At 45.8% G+C, this 15285-nt stretch overlaps 1 protein-coding gene across 5 annotated transcripts; it reads left to right on the top strand.

Moving 5' to 3' along the window:
- The first annotated feature begins 381 nt into the window (after positions 1–381).
- Positions 382–13879, top strand: SPTSSB (serine palmitoyltransferase small subunit B). 5 transcript variants are annotated; one of them, XM_053390430.1, is made up of 3 exons: positions 382–565; positions 3760–3820; positions 11851–13879. In XM_053390430.1, exon 3 carries the CDS (start codon positions 11883–11885, stop codon positions 12123–12125), a length of 243 nt encoding a protein of 80 aa, XP_053246405.1. In that variant the 5' UTR covers positions 382–565; positions 3760–3820; positions 11851–11882; the 3' UTR covers positions 12126–13879. The 5 variants fall into 5 exon arrangements, with proteins under 5 accessions (XP_053246405.1, XP_053246406.1, XP_053246409.1 ...); XM_053390431.1 differs by lacking the exon at positions 382–565 and adding an exon at positions 2517–2563; XM_053390434.1 differs by lacking the exon at positions 382–565 and adding an exon at positions 2601–2663.
- The last annotated feature ends 1406 nt before the right edge of the window (positions 13880–15285 follow it).

Below are 15285 nucleotides of genomic sequence, written 5' to 3'. Positions count from 1 at the left end.
TGGGCACAAGGAGAAGGGGACGACAGAGGACGAGATGGTTGGACAGTGTTCTCAAAGCATGAGTTTGACCAAACTGCGGGAGGCAGTGGAAGACAAGAGAGTCTGGCGTGCTCTGGTCCATGGGGTCACGATGAGTCAGACATGACTAAATGACTAAACAACAATTCAGAAGCAAGCTCCTCCATAGGACTGGCTTCCAAGTAAGCATGTGTAGTGCTGCAGCCTTATACCCCACCTTTCCTAAAAGTCTGAGGTTGTTCACATGACACCTGATTGGCTCTGAGGACACTAGGAGGGTTGGTTTTTATGTATACAGGAAAGGACAGTTAACAGCAAGAATCAGGAGCTGTAACTGTTGAGACATCTAACAGCCTCCAACTGTCAAGTTCTAACCTTTGTGATCCACAGTACATCAGCCTGCTGCGCTGTCCCATCATCTGCAGCATAAAAGATCACCATGAAACAAGTTCAAAAGTGAAAAAGCAGCCTCAGTTAAATCCTCAAAGAGATGTCCAGCATTATAAAGTTTGCAGCACAGTGATCTTAACATAAAAAGGAGTGGCTGGTGAGTGACCCTGGGTCACCTCCAGGTTCCTTAAATAGGTGCCATCTGGTTCTTCAGTTAACAAAGGGATGGGAGGTTTGTCACCACAGGCCTGCAAGTGCAAATGGGATAATAAACACCTGATTGACTTTGAGGACACTAAGAGGGTTGCTTGCTATGTATACTGGAGAGCAAAAAGCAGAAACTGTAACTGTTGAGACATCTAACAGCCTCCAGCTATGCACTTTTGAGGCAACCTATGCAGGGCCGTCTTTACCCAGGGGTGCAAGGGGTGTGGGGCACCTGGACACTGAATTCTGGGGGCCCCCAGGCACCTGCCGCTGAAGCCGCCTAAGCTCTTAACTATCTACCTGTAATGAAATAATAAATAATTTTGATCAAGCTAGAAAAACGAAATACATATATACCTAGGTTTTACCGAAATGTATCAAATTTGTGTGCTCATTTACCAAAGACGCGCCGTGCCGGCGGCGGTGCTTGTCATTCACAACAGCGCCGCTTGTCAGACTCAATGATTTGGGGGTGCTGGGCAGATTTTTGCACCCCAGCGGCGCATATGCTAAAGACTCCCCTGAATCTATGGAGAAACATTTGCATGTTCCCTCTTTCACAAGTTACGTCAAACACAGTGGTATGGTGGCAAATTCAGAAGTGCAGGGTCTCTTCATGATAGTCACAGCCGTGCCTGCTTACAGCCGTGCCGCTTCTAAGATCATGCAATAATCTTATATTTATACAATTATACAATAAAAATTAGGGATGCATTGCAACAACTGTTGCTATTCTCCATGGGTTGCCTTTCTGCAAGATCTACTATTTTCTCTGCGCATGCGTGGACAAATTATTGCGAGTACGCCAACGTGTTCTTGACTTGCGTTTTCTAGGAAGTTCCATTGTTCATGACAGAGCATGTAGACCACTCTTATGAAATTGAAGCACATGGTGTCCTCACTCTGTGTACTTAAATGCTTGACTTTGGAGCATACAGCTGCTAAGAAGATCCCCTTTCATGTGGCCCTTTCCAACCACATTGGGAACATGTTCCTTCCCTCAAAGAATTCTGGGCACTGCAGTTTGTTGACGGGGGTGGGGGTGGGAATTCTAACTCTGCGAGGGATAAACTTCAAGGCCCAGCATTCTTTGAGGGAAAGAAAGGGTTTCAAAGGTGCTTTGAAGGCACAGTGTGTGGTGTGAAGGAGTTTGCAGTTCTCTTTTATACAGGTATCTCCAAGGTGGTTGGTGGGAGCAGGCCTTTTCTCGAGGGTGGGGAGTGGGAGCAGCCTTCTGCTTACCAGCTATTGCTGGACTGGGACGTGGGTGGCAGTGTGGTCTAAAACACTGAGCCTCTTGGGCTTACCAAAGGTTGGCGATTTGAGCTTCTGTTGCTGTCCCAGCTTCTGCCAACCTAGCAGTTTGAAAACACACCAGTGTGAGTAGATAAATAGGTACCACTGTGGCGGGAAGGTAAACGGCATTTCCATGCACTCTGGTTTCTGTCACAGTGTTCTGTTGCACCAGAAGTGGTTTAGTCATGCTGCCCACATGACCCGGAAAGCTGTCTGTGGACAAAGACCGGCTCCCTCAGCCTGAAAGCGAGATGAGTACTGCAACCCCATAGTCGTCTTTGACTGGACTTAACCGTCCAGGGGTCCTTTACCTTTACCTATTGCTGGACTACATCTCCCATCATCCCCCAGCACTGGCTTGGCTGGCGAGGAATAAGAAGTCCGAGAACTCCAGGAGGGCCACAGGTGCCCCCCTTTTTTTTAAAGGATGGCTGCTTGTTATTCCATTCATAGCGTAATAACCGGTGTGCTCGGAATTAACGCAGCGCAAGATTCCTCCCCGGGCGGCTTTCTCCTGCCGAAGGAAGCTGGAAAGCGTCGCCACCGCGCCCGTGTGCCAGACGCCGCCCAGACGCCGCGCTCCCTCGACTCGAGGCGACGACCCTGCGCTGGGGATGCCCTCCTTCGGCATGGAGCAGAAGAGACTTTAGAGGTAGGCGGATCGACGGAGGGATGCTCTCGTGTCTCCGGGCGCGGCGGGAATCCTGAGGGGAAGGAAGCCCGCCTCGCCTCCGTCGCCATGCGCCACTGCGGTAACGGCCTCCTTCCCCCTCCTCCGAGCGCGGCGCTGCCTTGGCGCTTGTGTCCTCCCTGCTCGGAGCTCTTGCCATGCTGCCGTCTCTCTTTTTCCTCCTCGCTATGCAAAACGCAACAAGGACGGCCTGGGGACGAAGTAGCGAGCTGGCCCTTCCCTTTTCCCTTCCTCTCCTCCGGGCTGCGGCGGGGATGCGGCTTCCCTTCCCGAGCAAGGCGGTTGGAGGCTGGGCAGCCCCACGCCTGCAGCGCTGGGGATGGTCTTAATATGATGATTATTATCTGTGGTAGCAATGCCAGCAAATACTCCTGGGGCACTTTTTTTTTTAAAAGAACAGGAACAACAACTTTAACCACGCTGATTATCATGCCCTTAGTTGCTGTGGAGCCCAAATGAACAGCTCGTGCCATAAGAAGGGCGTTAAGCCGTTTAAGGTGCTTAACTGTTTTATTATAATAAAGGCTGGGGGGGCGGAGGGAGCGATCTTGGCAGCTTTTACTGCTGCCTTTGGGTATTGCGGTTTGGCGCATCCAACAGCCTCCCCCCCCCCTCAAGAAAAGGTGGGGGGAAAGAACCTGCTGAAAGCAAAATGAAAAGGCTTCTTCATTTTTCTCTCTCTCTTTAAATGTCTGCAACCTTCCTGGTGTTTTTCCTTCTCCTGGTTTCGTAGACACACGTCTCTCTCCCTGCCACCTTACCCCTGCCGACGCGATGCCCTCCTTTAAATATCCCTGGCCATAGAGGAGGAAACAGCCTTTTCCCAATATATGAACTGAAGCTGCAGTACGGTGGAAGCATCAACAGTGGCTCCATGTGCTCAGGGTAACACCCACACACCCAACGGTATAGGTGGTGCATTTTTGTTGGTTGCGTTGGCTGCTGGGGAGGGTGCTGCTTGGCTCTCGGCCAGTAGTGGCAAAGGAGAATTCGCATGCTGAGAAGCTGCTCCCTAGGAAGGTGGACCAAGTCCTGTGTGTGTGTTTGCGCTGTCAGTTATTTGTTCTGGAACTGGGTTGGCGGTCAAAGTGGGTGGATAGCAGCCCAGAGAGTAGGTGGAGAAATTCCTTACTCGGTTCTCTGATCTCTCCATGCAGTGAAGAGTCCAGTCAGTGAAGAAGTTTGGAGCATCCTTCGCCTAACTTTTGAAGCACTGTGGTGAGTTCTTTCTCTTTTTTTCTATTTCTATTATTATTACTATTAAGCAACATACCGTGCTTTCTTCTGGGGCTACAAAAGCTGTACCAGCACCATTTTTTCTAGAAGAAAAGGACTGGTTAAAAGTGTGGCACGTACTATAACAACTTCACGCTGAGTACAGGCACCATTTTTTCTAGAAGAAAAGCACCGGCAACACACACCCACACACCCCAGATTATTCCAGGAATATATTACAATAGACACAGTGAGATTTATGGTGCAAACCTATGTATGCTTACAAAGAAGTAACCATGTCATCACAACTCTTGCTAAGCTGGGTGTGGCTTTTTCCGAAATATGTGGTATCATAGGGGATCCTAAGACAGCACTCTTACCTGCAATTACCTGGGAATTAGTCCCGCTGAATCCAACAGGATTTACTTTGGAGTAGACATGGTTAGGATTATGCTACAGGTCTGCTTATCTCTTCTTTTACTCTATTAAGACCCAGCGCAGGGGCTTGTGGCAGCAACATCAAGCCAGCTTTGCCAGCCCATCTGGTGAAGCATTCTGGAGAACTAGAAAACTTCCCCACATTGCTAGAGTCAGAATGGTGTGGTGATCAGAGTGGTTCAGATCTCTGCTCAGATATGAAATTCACCGGGCAACCTTGGGTCACCCACAGTCTCTCAGCCTAACCTACTTTACAAGGTTGTTGTGAGGATAAAATGGAGAGAGAGGGAACCAGATATGCCACTGTGAGCTCCTTGGGGAAAGGGTGAGATATAAATGCAATAAATAAATATTTTGTGACATTATCGTTGGTCTTCATAAAGATATTGCCTGACTCTGGATTTGGGAATTTTTCTTGTGGACTGACTTCCAAGTTAGGCATAGGATTGTACTGGTAAAGCACTATTTATGTATGGACTGCATCCTTTTAAAAAAGTATAATCGGTGAGGCAAGCACTCTCTTGCTTGGTCAAGCTTCAAAACACTGCTCTGGACATGAGCTTTTGACAGCCACAAAACTGTCCTTCGGGGATAAAGGTGCTGTGTTGTTCTTTAGAAAAAAACATTCTTTTAAAATTGTTGTTGCATCTTGTGGGCTGGCACTGATGCCTTGATGTTATAGAACAAAAAGTTTCACGTGAGTTCTTAATTGCTTATAAACTACCCAGCCTTATGAGTTTCACAAAACCCAGGAACAAGGTAGTTGAAACATCTCTTCCCCAAGAAATGGGAGAGGACTTGTAAGGCTGCAATCCCACCAACCCTTTGCATTGGGCTGGAGTTGGGGGGAACCTCAGCTAAGCAGAATAAATGGTTGGACAGCAGATGAGCCACTCAATCCAGGCTGGCCTTGCTTGCTTCAGGTTGGCCCAGTGATTTGTCTGCTCCACTTTCTGCCCCCACAGTTTTGTTAAACCTTGCCACTGCCTCTAGCTGTCCAACCACATAATACCCCAGGACTTTTTTCCTGAGTCCATATAATGCAACAGTCTTGCTGAAGCTAAGAAGGTCTGGTTGGTTCCCATGTAGGGAAGACTATCTAAGGAACCCAATGTATAACACACAGAAGAAAGGTTTGGTGTAAAATGTAATAAAGAGATTGTAAATTTCCATTCTTGCACATAACGGGATGGTAAAATGACAGAATTCTTGAACTGTGCCAATTCTTGATGCAAGAGGAGCTGTGTGTGTGTTTTAATGTGGCTGTAAAAATCTCCTTATATGTAGAGGACTGGTATCATTAGACCACTTCCCCAACTTGCCAGTGTTTACAAAGTTTTTTCCATAGAGGAACATTGAACACAGCAAGACCTGCTACCAGTGGAGACTAGACTCTCAGGGCAAATGGGGCACTGCCCCACCAACCTCAGTCTGCCCTCGGCCTCCCCCAGCTACCTGCCATCTTTACTTACAGCCAGCCAGGCTCTCTCTGTCTCTGTCTCCACCTACTGCTTGCCTCTCTGCCCTCCCAGTTGCAATGTGCACCACCTACTACTGTTTCTAATCCAATATGCACAGGAGTGCCCCATGTAATAGCACGGTCATGACACCACAACTGTAATCACTTGAGGAGTAAAGTTTGCTTTGCCTGAGTATACAGGAAACAGTATCATAGTGCCTTTATCGGAATGACCTAAAACCCATAAAGCGGAAAACTAAATTTTGAGTTTTGCAGAACGCTTCTTCAAACTTGACGTGTGTTCAATTTTTGCTTTTGATTTTTTTATGGGGGCATTTTTGAAGTCCTGTTTTGTTTAGGGGTGGAATATTCTGAAAACCTTGATATCAAGCTGATTTGCACAGATTCTCTCCCCTCCCACCCAAAAAAAATCTCACACCTTGATCTCAACAAGAAGTGAGAAACTATTTCTGTTTGCCTCGGTGGTGGGGACCTTAGCATCTGACTTGAATTCTCCTAAGCCACTATCATTTTGACTGCAATTTGCACCTCATGTCTTTTTCCTCTTCATTATATTATAGAATTGCAGAGTTGGAAGGGACCCTGAGGTTCATCTAGTCCAGCCCCCTGCATTGCAGGAATATGCAGCTGTCCCATACGGGGATCAGATCTGTAGCCTTGGCGATATGAGCACCGTGAATGGATGTTTTAATTATCATGTTTTTATTCTTTGTCTGTTTTGTTTGCATGAGTCTCTGCCCATATAATGAATGATGGATTGAGTCGTCCTGAGCCAATGGCAGCCCAAGAGCCACATTGAGGGCAGATAGAGAGAGGATGAGATTGCAAAGAAGACGCATGGGGAAGCATTCCAAATGGGTGCCAACTTGGATAAAATATGGGGGGGGGACAGGTAAGCCCCATCCTACATAATCAGTCACAGGATGTGGCTCTCACACACATCATCTGAATGGCAATGCCCATCAACTTGGAGAGGGCAGCCCCCTCAAATATTTTATTAGGAGTTGGCTGCTATGAGTCCAAAGATGCTCAAATGCTTTTTTTTCTTGACTGTGGACCACTCTGAGGCATCACACATGTGACCTCTCCAGTATTAAAGGCATGCAGATGATATACAGCCTACAACCTGTGAACCTGGTTTGTTTTAAACCCTGATTCCTTTGTTTTGTTGTTGTGTATGGAAAGCATAGTCTAAAATAGAAAGCTTCTGCAAATATGCTTATCCTGTGGCAAAAGAAGTTAACACTTACAGAACAGGGATGACCAATGTGGAGCTCTCCAGATGTTGCTGGACTACAACTCCCATTATCCCTGACCATTTCCTATGATATTCGGTGTGTGTGTGTTGTTAATAAACCCCGTACAGTTGGGTTTCTCTATGGTATATCCTAAAATAATAGCTAAACAAGTCTTGCAAAATAAGGTTGTGTTCCCTTAAAAAAACAAAAAAAAGTGTTGAGAGCAATGAGTCAGTGCGTCCGACTGTTAACCAGAAAGTTGGTTCGAGCCCACATAGGGACAACTGTGGGCAGGATTCCTGCATTAGGGGAGGGTTAGACTAGATGACCCTTGGTGTCTCTTCCAGCTGTGATTCTGTGGATATCGGCTTCCCCATGCTTTGCATTGGAGAGATAGATGTGGCAGTGATTTAAGATGCAGAACTCAGTGTCATTTTCTCCTTCCACCCGTACCTTTTTTTAAAGCATGTGTTCATGTAAATTCATTGCTTTAAAGGTTTCAAAAACAACAACAAAGAGCTGGAAAGCTGCAACTGGAGAGTGGGTTCATGATGTTACTTGAGACAGCCAACCTTTATTGTATACAATTGGTTACTGCTGCACGTTTGCAGGTCTGGTTGCCTGTGAACTCAGTCCTCTACAGGGACTATTTCCTTATGTCCATTGACAATGTATCGAGTGTGCTTTCACAGCTCAGATTGATGCCTCAAGCAATGCCTTGAGCCAGTGTGGTGTAGTGGTTAAGAGGGGTAGTCTCGTAATCTGGGGAACCGGGTGCGCTTCTCCGCTCCTCCACATGCAGCTGCTGGGTGACCTTGGGCTAGTCACACTTCTGTGAAGTCTCTCAGCCCTGCTCACCTCACAGAGTGTTTGTTGTGGGGGAGAAAGGGAAAGGATAATGTTAGCCGCATTGAGACTCCTTCGGGTAGTGCTAAAGCGGGATATTGAATCCAAACTCTTCTTCTTCTACTTCTGCACAAACTCATAAAAGTTGCTAGCTTTGTTTTGCCAGTTTTGTTTTTTACTAGCCTGCACATACATACAACCCTCCATCAGCCACGTGTGGCTTGACAGAAGAAGAAGAGAATGGGGATGGGGGGGAGAGAGAGAGAGGAAGAATTTATGTTTTTATAAAGCTTCCTGGCCTGCCTACCTGGAGGCAATTCTTGTTGCAAGTGACTAGGCCAGCCTGGTCAAGTACGCTCTGGTAATTATTACTTCCAGTGGTGCTAAGATTCTTCTGAGTGTCAGTTCAAAAAAATGAAAATGAGTACAGTGGTACCTTGGGTTACAGACGCTTCAGGTTACAGACTCCGCTAACCCAGAAATAGTACCTCGGGTTAAGAACTTTACCTCAGGATGAGAACAGAAATCCCGTGGCGGCGGCGCAGCAGCAGCAGGAGGCCCCATTAGCCAAAGTGGTACCTCAGGTTAAGAACAGTTTCAGGTTAAGAACAGACCTCCAGAACGAATTAAGTTCTTAACCCAAGGTACCACTGTAGTTGCAGGTAGTGGATGGAGCAAGTTTGTTTTCTCCTGCTCTGGAGGGAAGGACTCAAACCAATGATTTCATCTGATTCCTACTAAACACCAAGAAGAACTTTCTGACAGTAAGAGCTGTATGACGTTGGAACAGACACCCATGAGAGGTGCTGGGCTCTCCTTCCTTGGAGGCTTTTAAGAAGAATTTGAATGGTCTGCCATGAATGCTTTAGCTGAGATTTCTGCATTGCAGGGGGTTGGACTAGATGACCCCTGGGCTTGTTTCCCGCTCCACAATTCTCTGGTTCTCGGTTGCTGTAATCTGACAAAACTTAACAGAGAACAGTAGAAGAGCAATGGATTGTTGGTGTGATAACCCTGGGAGCGGGGCGCTCCTTTCCACTTCTTGTGCATAAGGTGAGATACTTGACTGGTACCCAGAATTTTCCAAAACTGCTGTCAAGATGTGGTGAAGAGAGCTAAAATCAAATAAGAGAGCAAGCACAAGTAAGTGTGTCTCCTGCCTCAAGTTTCTTCGTTCCAACACAACGAGCCAAAACTCTACGCAGTACAGAGACCAGTGATCCACTCTCTGGCTGTTTTGTTAAGCCTTATAAAGGAAGGGCAGGATAAATTAGATTGGGGCATTGTGCCACTAGAGTTAATCCTATCAACCCATGATCAGAAGTGCTGACCCACCAAAGCCTGCTTTTTTGGCCAGGGGAATCGGGCACAATGCAGATACCATAAGCAGGACCATAAACTGTTTGGGTGGGTGTTGCCATCAGGAAAACATTAACTCTTCTTGCAGCACCATCCTAATGCAACCTGTTCCTATTCTCCATCCCCCACAGAGCTGCGTTGATTTGATATTTTTAGTTATCCTTTTAGTTACCCATATTTTTAGTTAGTATTGTGTGTAGCTTGCCGCTCGGGCCCCAATAATTAAATGGGCATTGGCCAGGAGTAGAAATATTTCTCTAAAGGAGACAGGCAGTAAGCAAGATGTGAGCCTCCCCTTCAGGAAGAAGCCCTCGATCTTTCACTTAGTAGATCAAACTGATCTGAGCAGTGGTATGCAACAGATAAGCTGGAAAATCTGGTTTTGGGTGCAAGGAGCCAAAGCCATTTTTCAGATTCTCCTTATAATGTTTTGCTCCAAGACTGTGATGCAGTGGCAAATTCTGAAGTGCGGGTGCTGTTTTACGACAACCCTCATAGTTATGGCCCTGTAGCCATGCCCCTCCTGTGCAACAGAGATAAATGTTTGGCCAACGCAGACATTATGGCCTCAGAACCAAGACAGCTTTTTCTCCCCATCCCATCCACGCTTCTGTTTTGTTAAAATTCAGCCTGATTAAGAGTTTTGGTGGGCTCAAAAGCTTACTCACGCTTCTGGTTCTGGTCTGCCTTAATGGATGCCACTCCCATGATAGTGGAGACCGTACAATTCTGGGATTCTACGATTCTCCTGCAATGAAGTGAAGAGACCCAGCAATATTTTGTCGCACTTCCCATGAGTACTCTTTAACAGTGACCTCAGGTGTTTGTTGCACCCTGACTGGAAGGGAGTTCCATAGAATTTGGCCTGCAGTGCTGAATGTTCACACAGCTCTTTTGGTTACAGCCCTTCAGATAGAGGAATGCCCTTTGCAAAGTCAAGGCACATGGCCGCCCTCCAATTGCCATGCCCTCAAACTTGGTTAACTGTTCCAGACAGCAAGGAACCCGAAGTAACGTGTGCGATGATAATTGCTCTGATCTCCAGTTACTTGGTACAATACATGATTTATTTGGATGACCCCACCCCCTCCATTTTTCACAGGGATTCAAAGTAGCTTAAGGTGTTTCTGGTGCAATCTGATAATTTGGAAGCTTTTTACATTCATAATGCTGGCACTCAAGCCTTCTTTCAGTGACGCTGGCACCAGCTCTGTTGGCTTCTGTTCGGATGCTGACAACAAAGGATTAGCTCAGAGTTAATAAGGTTGCTTTGAGCATTTGAATCCTGCAAATTCTTGCTGTGCTGTTGGAGTGACGCTCTGGGATTGTAACATTGCACTTATTGGGCAATATGGCTTGAGTTGAGACTTGGAGCACTCAGGGATAAATACTTAGGATGACCTAATTTTACTCAGAGAATACACCCATGGGGGGGTGGGGAATAGGTCCATTAATTTCAATATGTTTATGCTGAGTTAAACTTAGCTGAATACCAACCCTGCCTTAATACAGTGGTACCTCAGCTTACAGATGCTTCGGGTTACAAATTCTTCTAACCAGGAAGTGGTTGCTCCAGGTTAAGAACTTTGCGCCTGGATAAGAATGGAAATTGCGCATCAATGGCGCAGTGACAGCAGGAGGCCCCATTAGCGAAAGATCTATTTGCAATCCTTGTTTTGCTGATTTCATTTATTATTCTAATTTTCTGAGATTGTTAATTTGGGGTTTTCATCAGCTGTACGCCATAATCATCACAATTATAACAAATGAAGGCTTGACATATCTCGCTTTGCATGTCATGAGTCTATCTCATATATTAGTTTCACCTTTCAAGTTGAATTACTGAAATAAATGAACTTTTCCACAATATTCTAATGTATCGAGTTTCACCTGTATGTATCTGAAGAAGTGTGCATGCACACGAAAGCTTATACCAAGAACAAACTTAGTTGGTCTCTAAGGTGCTACTGGACAATTTTTTTTATTTTTTTTATATATTGAGACTGCGTCAGACCAACGCAGCTACCTACCTGAATTTTGAACTGTATGATTACTGACAAACACACTCCTGTGACACCTTGGGATGTGTGAGCTCCTCAGCAATCTGGACATCTGCAAATACTCTCTAGGATGTAGAGTGCTAAATCCATCAGATGATAATGATGGCTATATTTATGAATCACCTTTTATATACGTCTCAAGGCAGCGTAGAAACTTATCATAAAACTGCAAAAAGAAATGCTTTTTAAGATAAGTGTTCATTTTGTATTGTTTTTAAACCTAAGGCTGGGGGGGGAACAAAAGCAACTCTCATAAGCCTCAAGCCAGCAGGCAGGGATGCTGGGAGCTGTTCTCCATAACACGTGGAGGACATAATCTTGGCTACCCCTAGGACAGTCACTTGTAGACAACCTCCTGCACCCAAACATATATTCAGCCCATGGCCTTTCACTGGTCTTCCTGTGTATTAACACACATCTGATGATGGGGATTAATGGGCAGCTGTGAATTAAAAACCCAGCACCCCAGGTTATTTTAAAGCCAATCTGCAAATAAGGGTAGCAACGCATTTGCCTTGCAAAGAGCACTAGTAATTCTAGTCTTGCAGATTCCCTACTGCAAGGTTTTCCCTTCTCTTCTCTGCATCTATACTCTCCTGTTTTCTCTCACAGATCCACTTTCCTGAAGCCTGCCTGAGCCAGCGATGGATCTGAAGCGAATGAAGGATTACATCTACTGGCTGTATTACCAGTATCTCCTGATCACCTGCAGCTACGTCCTGGAGCCCTGGGAACAATCCATGTTTCACACCATCACAATTACGGTGGTTGCCATGGTGGTCTACACGGCTTACGTCTTCATCCCCATCCACATCCGCTTGGCTTTTGAGTTCTTCTCGCAGATATTTGGAAGTCAACCCGAAAGTACTGCTTCACTTATGGAGTGATCCCACCAGCACCAACGAGCAGTTCTTTGCATGCAGTGGAAAAAACAAACACCATAGTCTTCCTCTTTCTTTGACTGTATTTGTTTTGGAAGCAATTTTGAACATGTGGGTTGATGTGCATGCAGATTCCGCCTTCTCTTAACCAAGCCAGGCTGTCATTGCCCTAAATACCAGCTGGCTCTCTCTCATTGGACCATCTTCTATTCTGTTTAAAGCTGCAATCCTATCCAAGCTTACCTGGGAGTAAGACCCATCAAACACAGCTTACTTCCAAGTAGACATGCGTAGGTTTGGGATGTTGGTGACAACTTCCCCTTGTAATATGTTGCTTTGCTAAGAACCTCTGTATGAATTGCATTCCTATGTGACACATCTTAAATGCCTAGTGAACGTGATTCATTATCACCTTTTGGGGACCACTGTTGGGTCAGGCTTGCATGTGGTTCACTCACCTGTCTTGCACACCTCATACCTTGAGTGTTTTCCTATCTAGCAGGAAGGAATCTGTGAATATTTTTGTTTAGGGGTAAGAGAAGAACTCTTACAATTACAACATTTTATGGCTTTTTCTTTTGAAAACAATGCTTTTATAAAAGTTCAGTAACTTTTCTCTCATGATGCTTCCCCAACCCCAGTTCCTCCCTGATGACACATATAAAGTAGCTCTTTATATAGGACTTTACACCTGGATTTAAAGCGATGACTTTCAGCTTATGTATTCTGAGTAGAGAAGGGCAAAATTGGGAAACACACACCTGGTTTGATGAAGGCTAAGCAGAAATCTGCCTACGCAGAGGGGTATTCTCTGCCCTTCCTCCCACAGCAGCCCTTTTGCTCCCCCACCTTCCCAAAAAGCTGGTCCTGTGAGGGACCCTCCACAAAAGTGATCGATGTATTGCAGGTGGCTGCCACTGGAGGCAGGACTTGGCAGAAATGGGGTGGAGGGCCGACTTATGGGAGTAGAAGTGTTTTTCCCTCAAGTAAAGCTCCTTCTGGATCCCAAACATGAAATAATCAAGAGCCTGTATCTCAAATATGTTATAGTTCTGTCAGGACAGGAAAGTGTATCTGGGTTTGAGGGGAGGAGCCATTGCAATATATATGTTTTTAAAAATCTTGACATTTTGCAGGGAACAGACTCCGAGCTGTACCTGTTGTTTACGGTGAAGGTTTTGTTGTTGTTTTGCCTTGCAGCATGGAGTTCACCTTGCTGAATGCCAAATACAGAACTACTTCCTATTCTGTTACTTTTCACACGAGGTAAATAAAGCATGTGTTCATGCTATTCTAGAAGTAGAAGCAATATCCAGATAGCTGCAAAGGCTCTAAAAGCATTTATATGGAAGATTCAATACTGAGATTTCCCTTTTTAGAAAGCAAAAAGCAAGCTGCCCTTGAGCCGACTTTTCTTTTTGCCTTTTAAATGTGTCAATGTTATACTTTTATCTAAATGAAATATGAATGCCACACAGGGCAAGCTTGCATATCTGCTAGATGTGCTTCTTGCAGCAATGCGCAACTCTACAACTGCTGGAGGCGATTTTAAGTGTTAAATGTAAATAACACTCAGTGTTTGCAAAATTACATGCAATATCAGGAAATTGCTTCTTTTATGCAGACTGTGTGAGACACTGCATGTAAAAAAAAAAAGCAAGTTACATTGTTTCTGTCACAAAGACGTGTCTTGAAGATTTAAGAGATCTGAACATGTATGCTGTTTTGCAGAAACATGAATAAAGTTAAGTTTATTTTAAGAGGTGCCTGTGTATCATTTGTTAGGGATACAATTCTGCTCACTCCATTCATAGTGAGAGAAGGTGTGAAGGCAGCTGTTAAGACAGGTTCATTGTCACTCCTTGTAACGCTAAACGAACCCCGGGCAATTTTTATGCTCTTGTTTCTTTGCTTCTTAATTGTTGTTGGCCTCCGTCCATCTCGAGAGAGAATGGAGTGTACATCCGTGGGTGAAGTGAAACTGCTGTGTTAGCAGCACTGAAGTGACCTCCCTGGGGTGCAAGCCTGGGCAGCGTGTATGGAGGTCCTGAGCTGCCCAGATGACAAGACCCCCCCCCCCATCGGCCTTGCTGATGTGGTCCAAAGGAAAGCAGAACAATATGTTTGTTACCAGCTTGGCTGCAGGAGTTGCCAAAAGGAGGCCTACAAGGCACCATCCAACTGTCTTGGGGACTCCAAGTTTGTGTGGGGTTTTCTCCTTAGCCTTTTCTTTTCCTGAAGATATCCCTCAAGGCAATGGAGGTTTAGGTTCAGAGTTTTCCTTCTCCTAGATTGGCTACCTTAGATTGTCGTGGTGAGTGGGCTTGCATGTTCCTATGACCCTTGTGAGTGAAGCCGTCGGGAATCTCATACTCCCAGCAGGGTCACCCAAAGCGGTAAGGTCAAAGGGAAGGAGCTAGACAAAGAATGATCCAAGAAGTCCTCAACAGCAGAACAGGTGGATGATAACAAGCGGTATGTTACAACAGCTGTGAAGGCGGATGAAGGCTGCAGTCCTGACTACTTCATGCCATCGGAACAGAGCCCTACTGTGAAGACTGTGCGTTGGTCAGTGTGCACTGATCTACACAACATAAAACAAATTCACACACAGGCGTCTTCCAAAAACCCAACCCAAACCCCAAAAGTTCCATGGCGACTGGCAAATGGTAATGGGGACCGGATTGTGAAATCTGGAAGCCCCTAGTCACATGGGCAGTGGATACAGATTCAGTCGTTCTGACTCAAGGAACGAGGCAGTTGAGCAGCTCGGCAGCTGTATCCATGACTGAGCAGCCCTTTTTAGGAACCGTGTTTATGGAAGACAATCTTACTCAGCTACGAGTGATCGCCAAAGAAGAAGAAGAAGACCTTCCCAGGTTGACAAGCCCCATCTGCCCCCTCTACATCATGTGCAGAAGCTACCTTTTTGACCATTGGACCCACTATTGGCCTCATCTGCTCAAACTGTCAGAGCCTGTCTTCACATGCAGGGGAAGTCCCTAATTCACCCAGGGTTTGAGACCCATTGGCTACCCTCACCTGGTTTAACCAACCAGTCTAAACCCTTTCCTGGGGTGTGGCCTCTGTCGCATGCTGGCAGCTTCTAGGAGTCACAGGTGATGGCTGATTGCAGAGTGGGGACCAAAGGTGGATGATATAATCA

Source organism: Podarcis raffonei, chromosome 5, assembly GCF_027172205.1.
Source record: "Podarcis raffonei isolate rPodRaf1 chromosome 5, rPodRaf1.pri, whole genome shotgun sequence".
Lineage (NCBI taxonomy): Eukaryota > Metazoa > Chordata > Lepidosauria > Squamata > Lacertidae > Podarcis > Podarcis raffonei.
The sequence above is the reverse complement of the archived record's forward strand: the minus strand, read 5'-3'. Positions and strand labels throughout refer to the sequence as shown.

What these genes read in the sequence shown, in the direction of transcription:
- SPTSSB (XM_053390430.1), top strand. Translation starts at nt 11,883, where the DNA reads ATGGATCTGAAGCGAATGAAGGATTACATCTACTGGCTGTATTACCAG.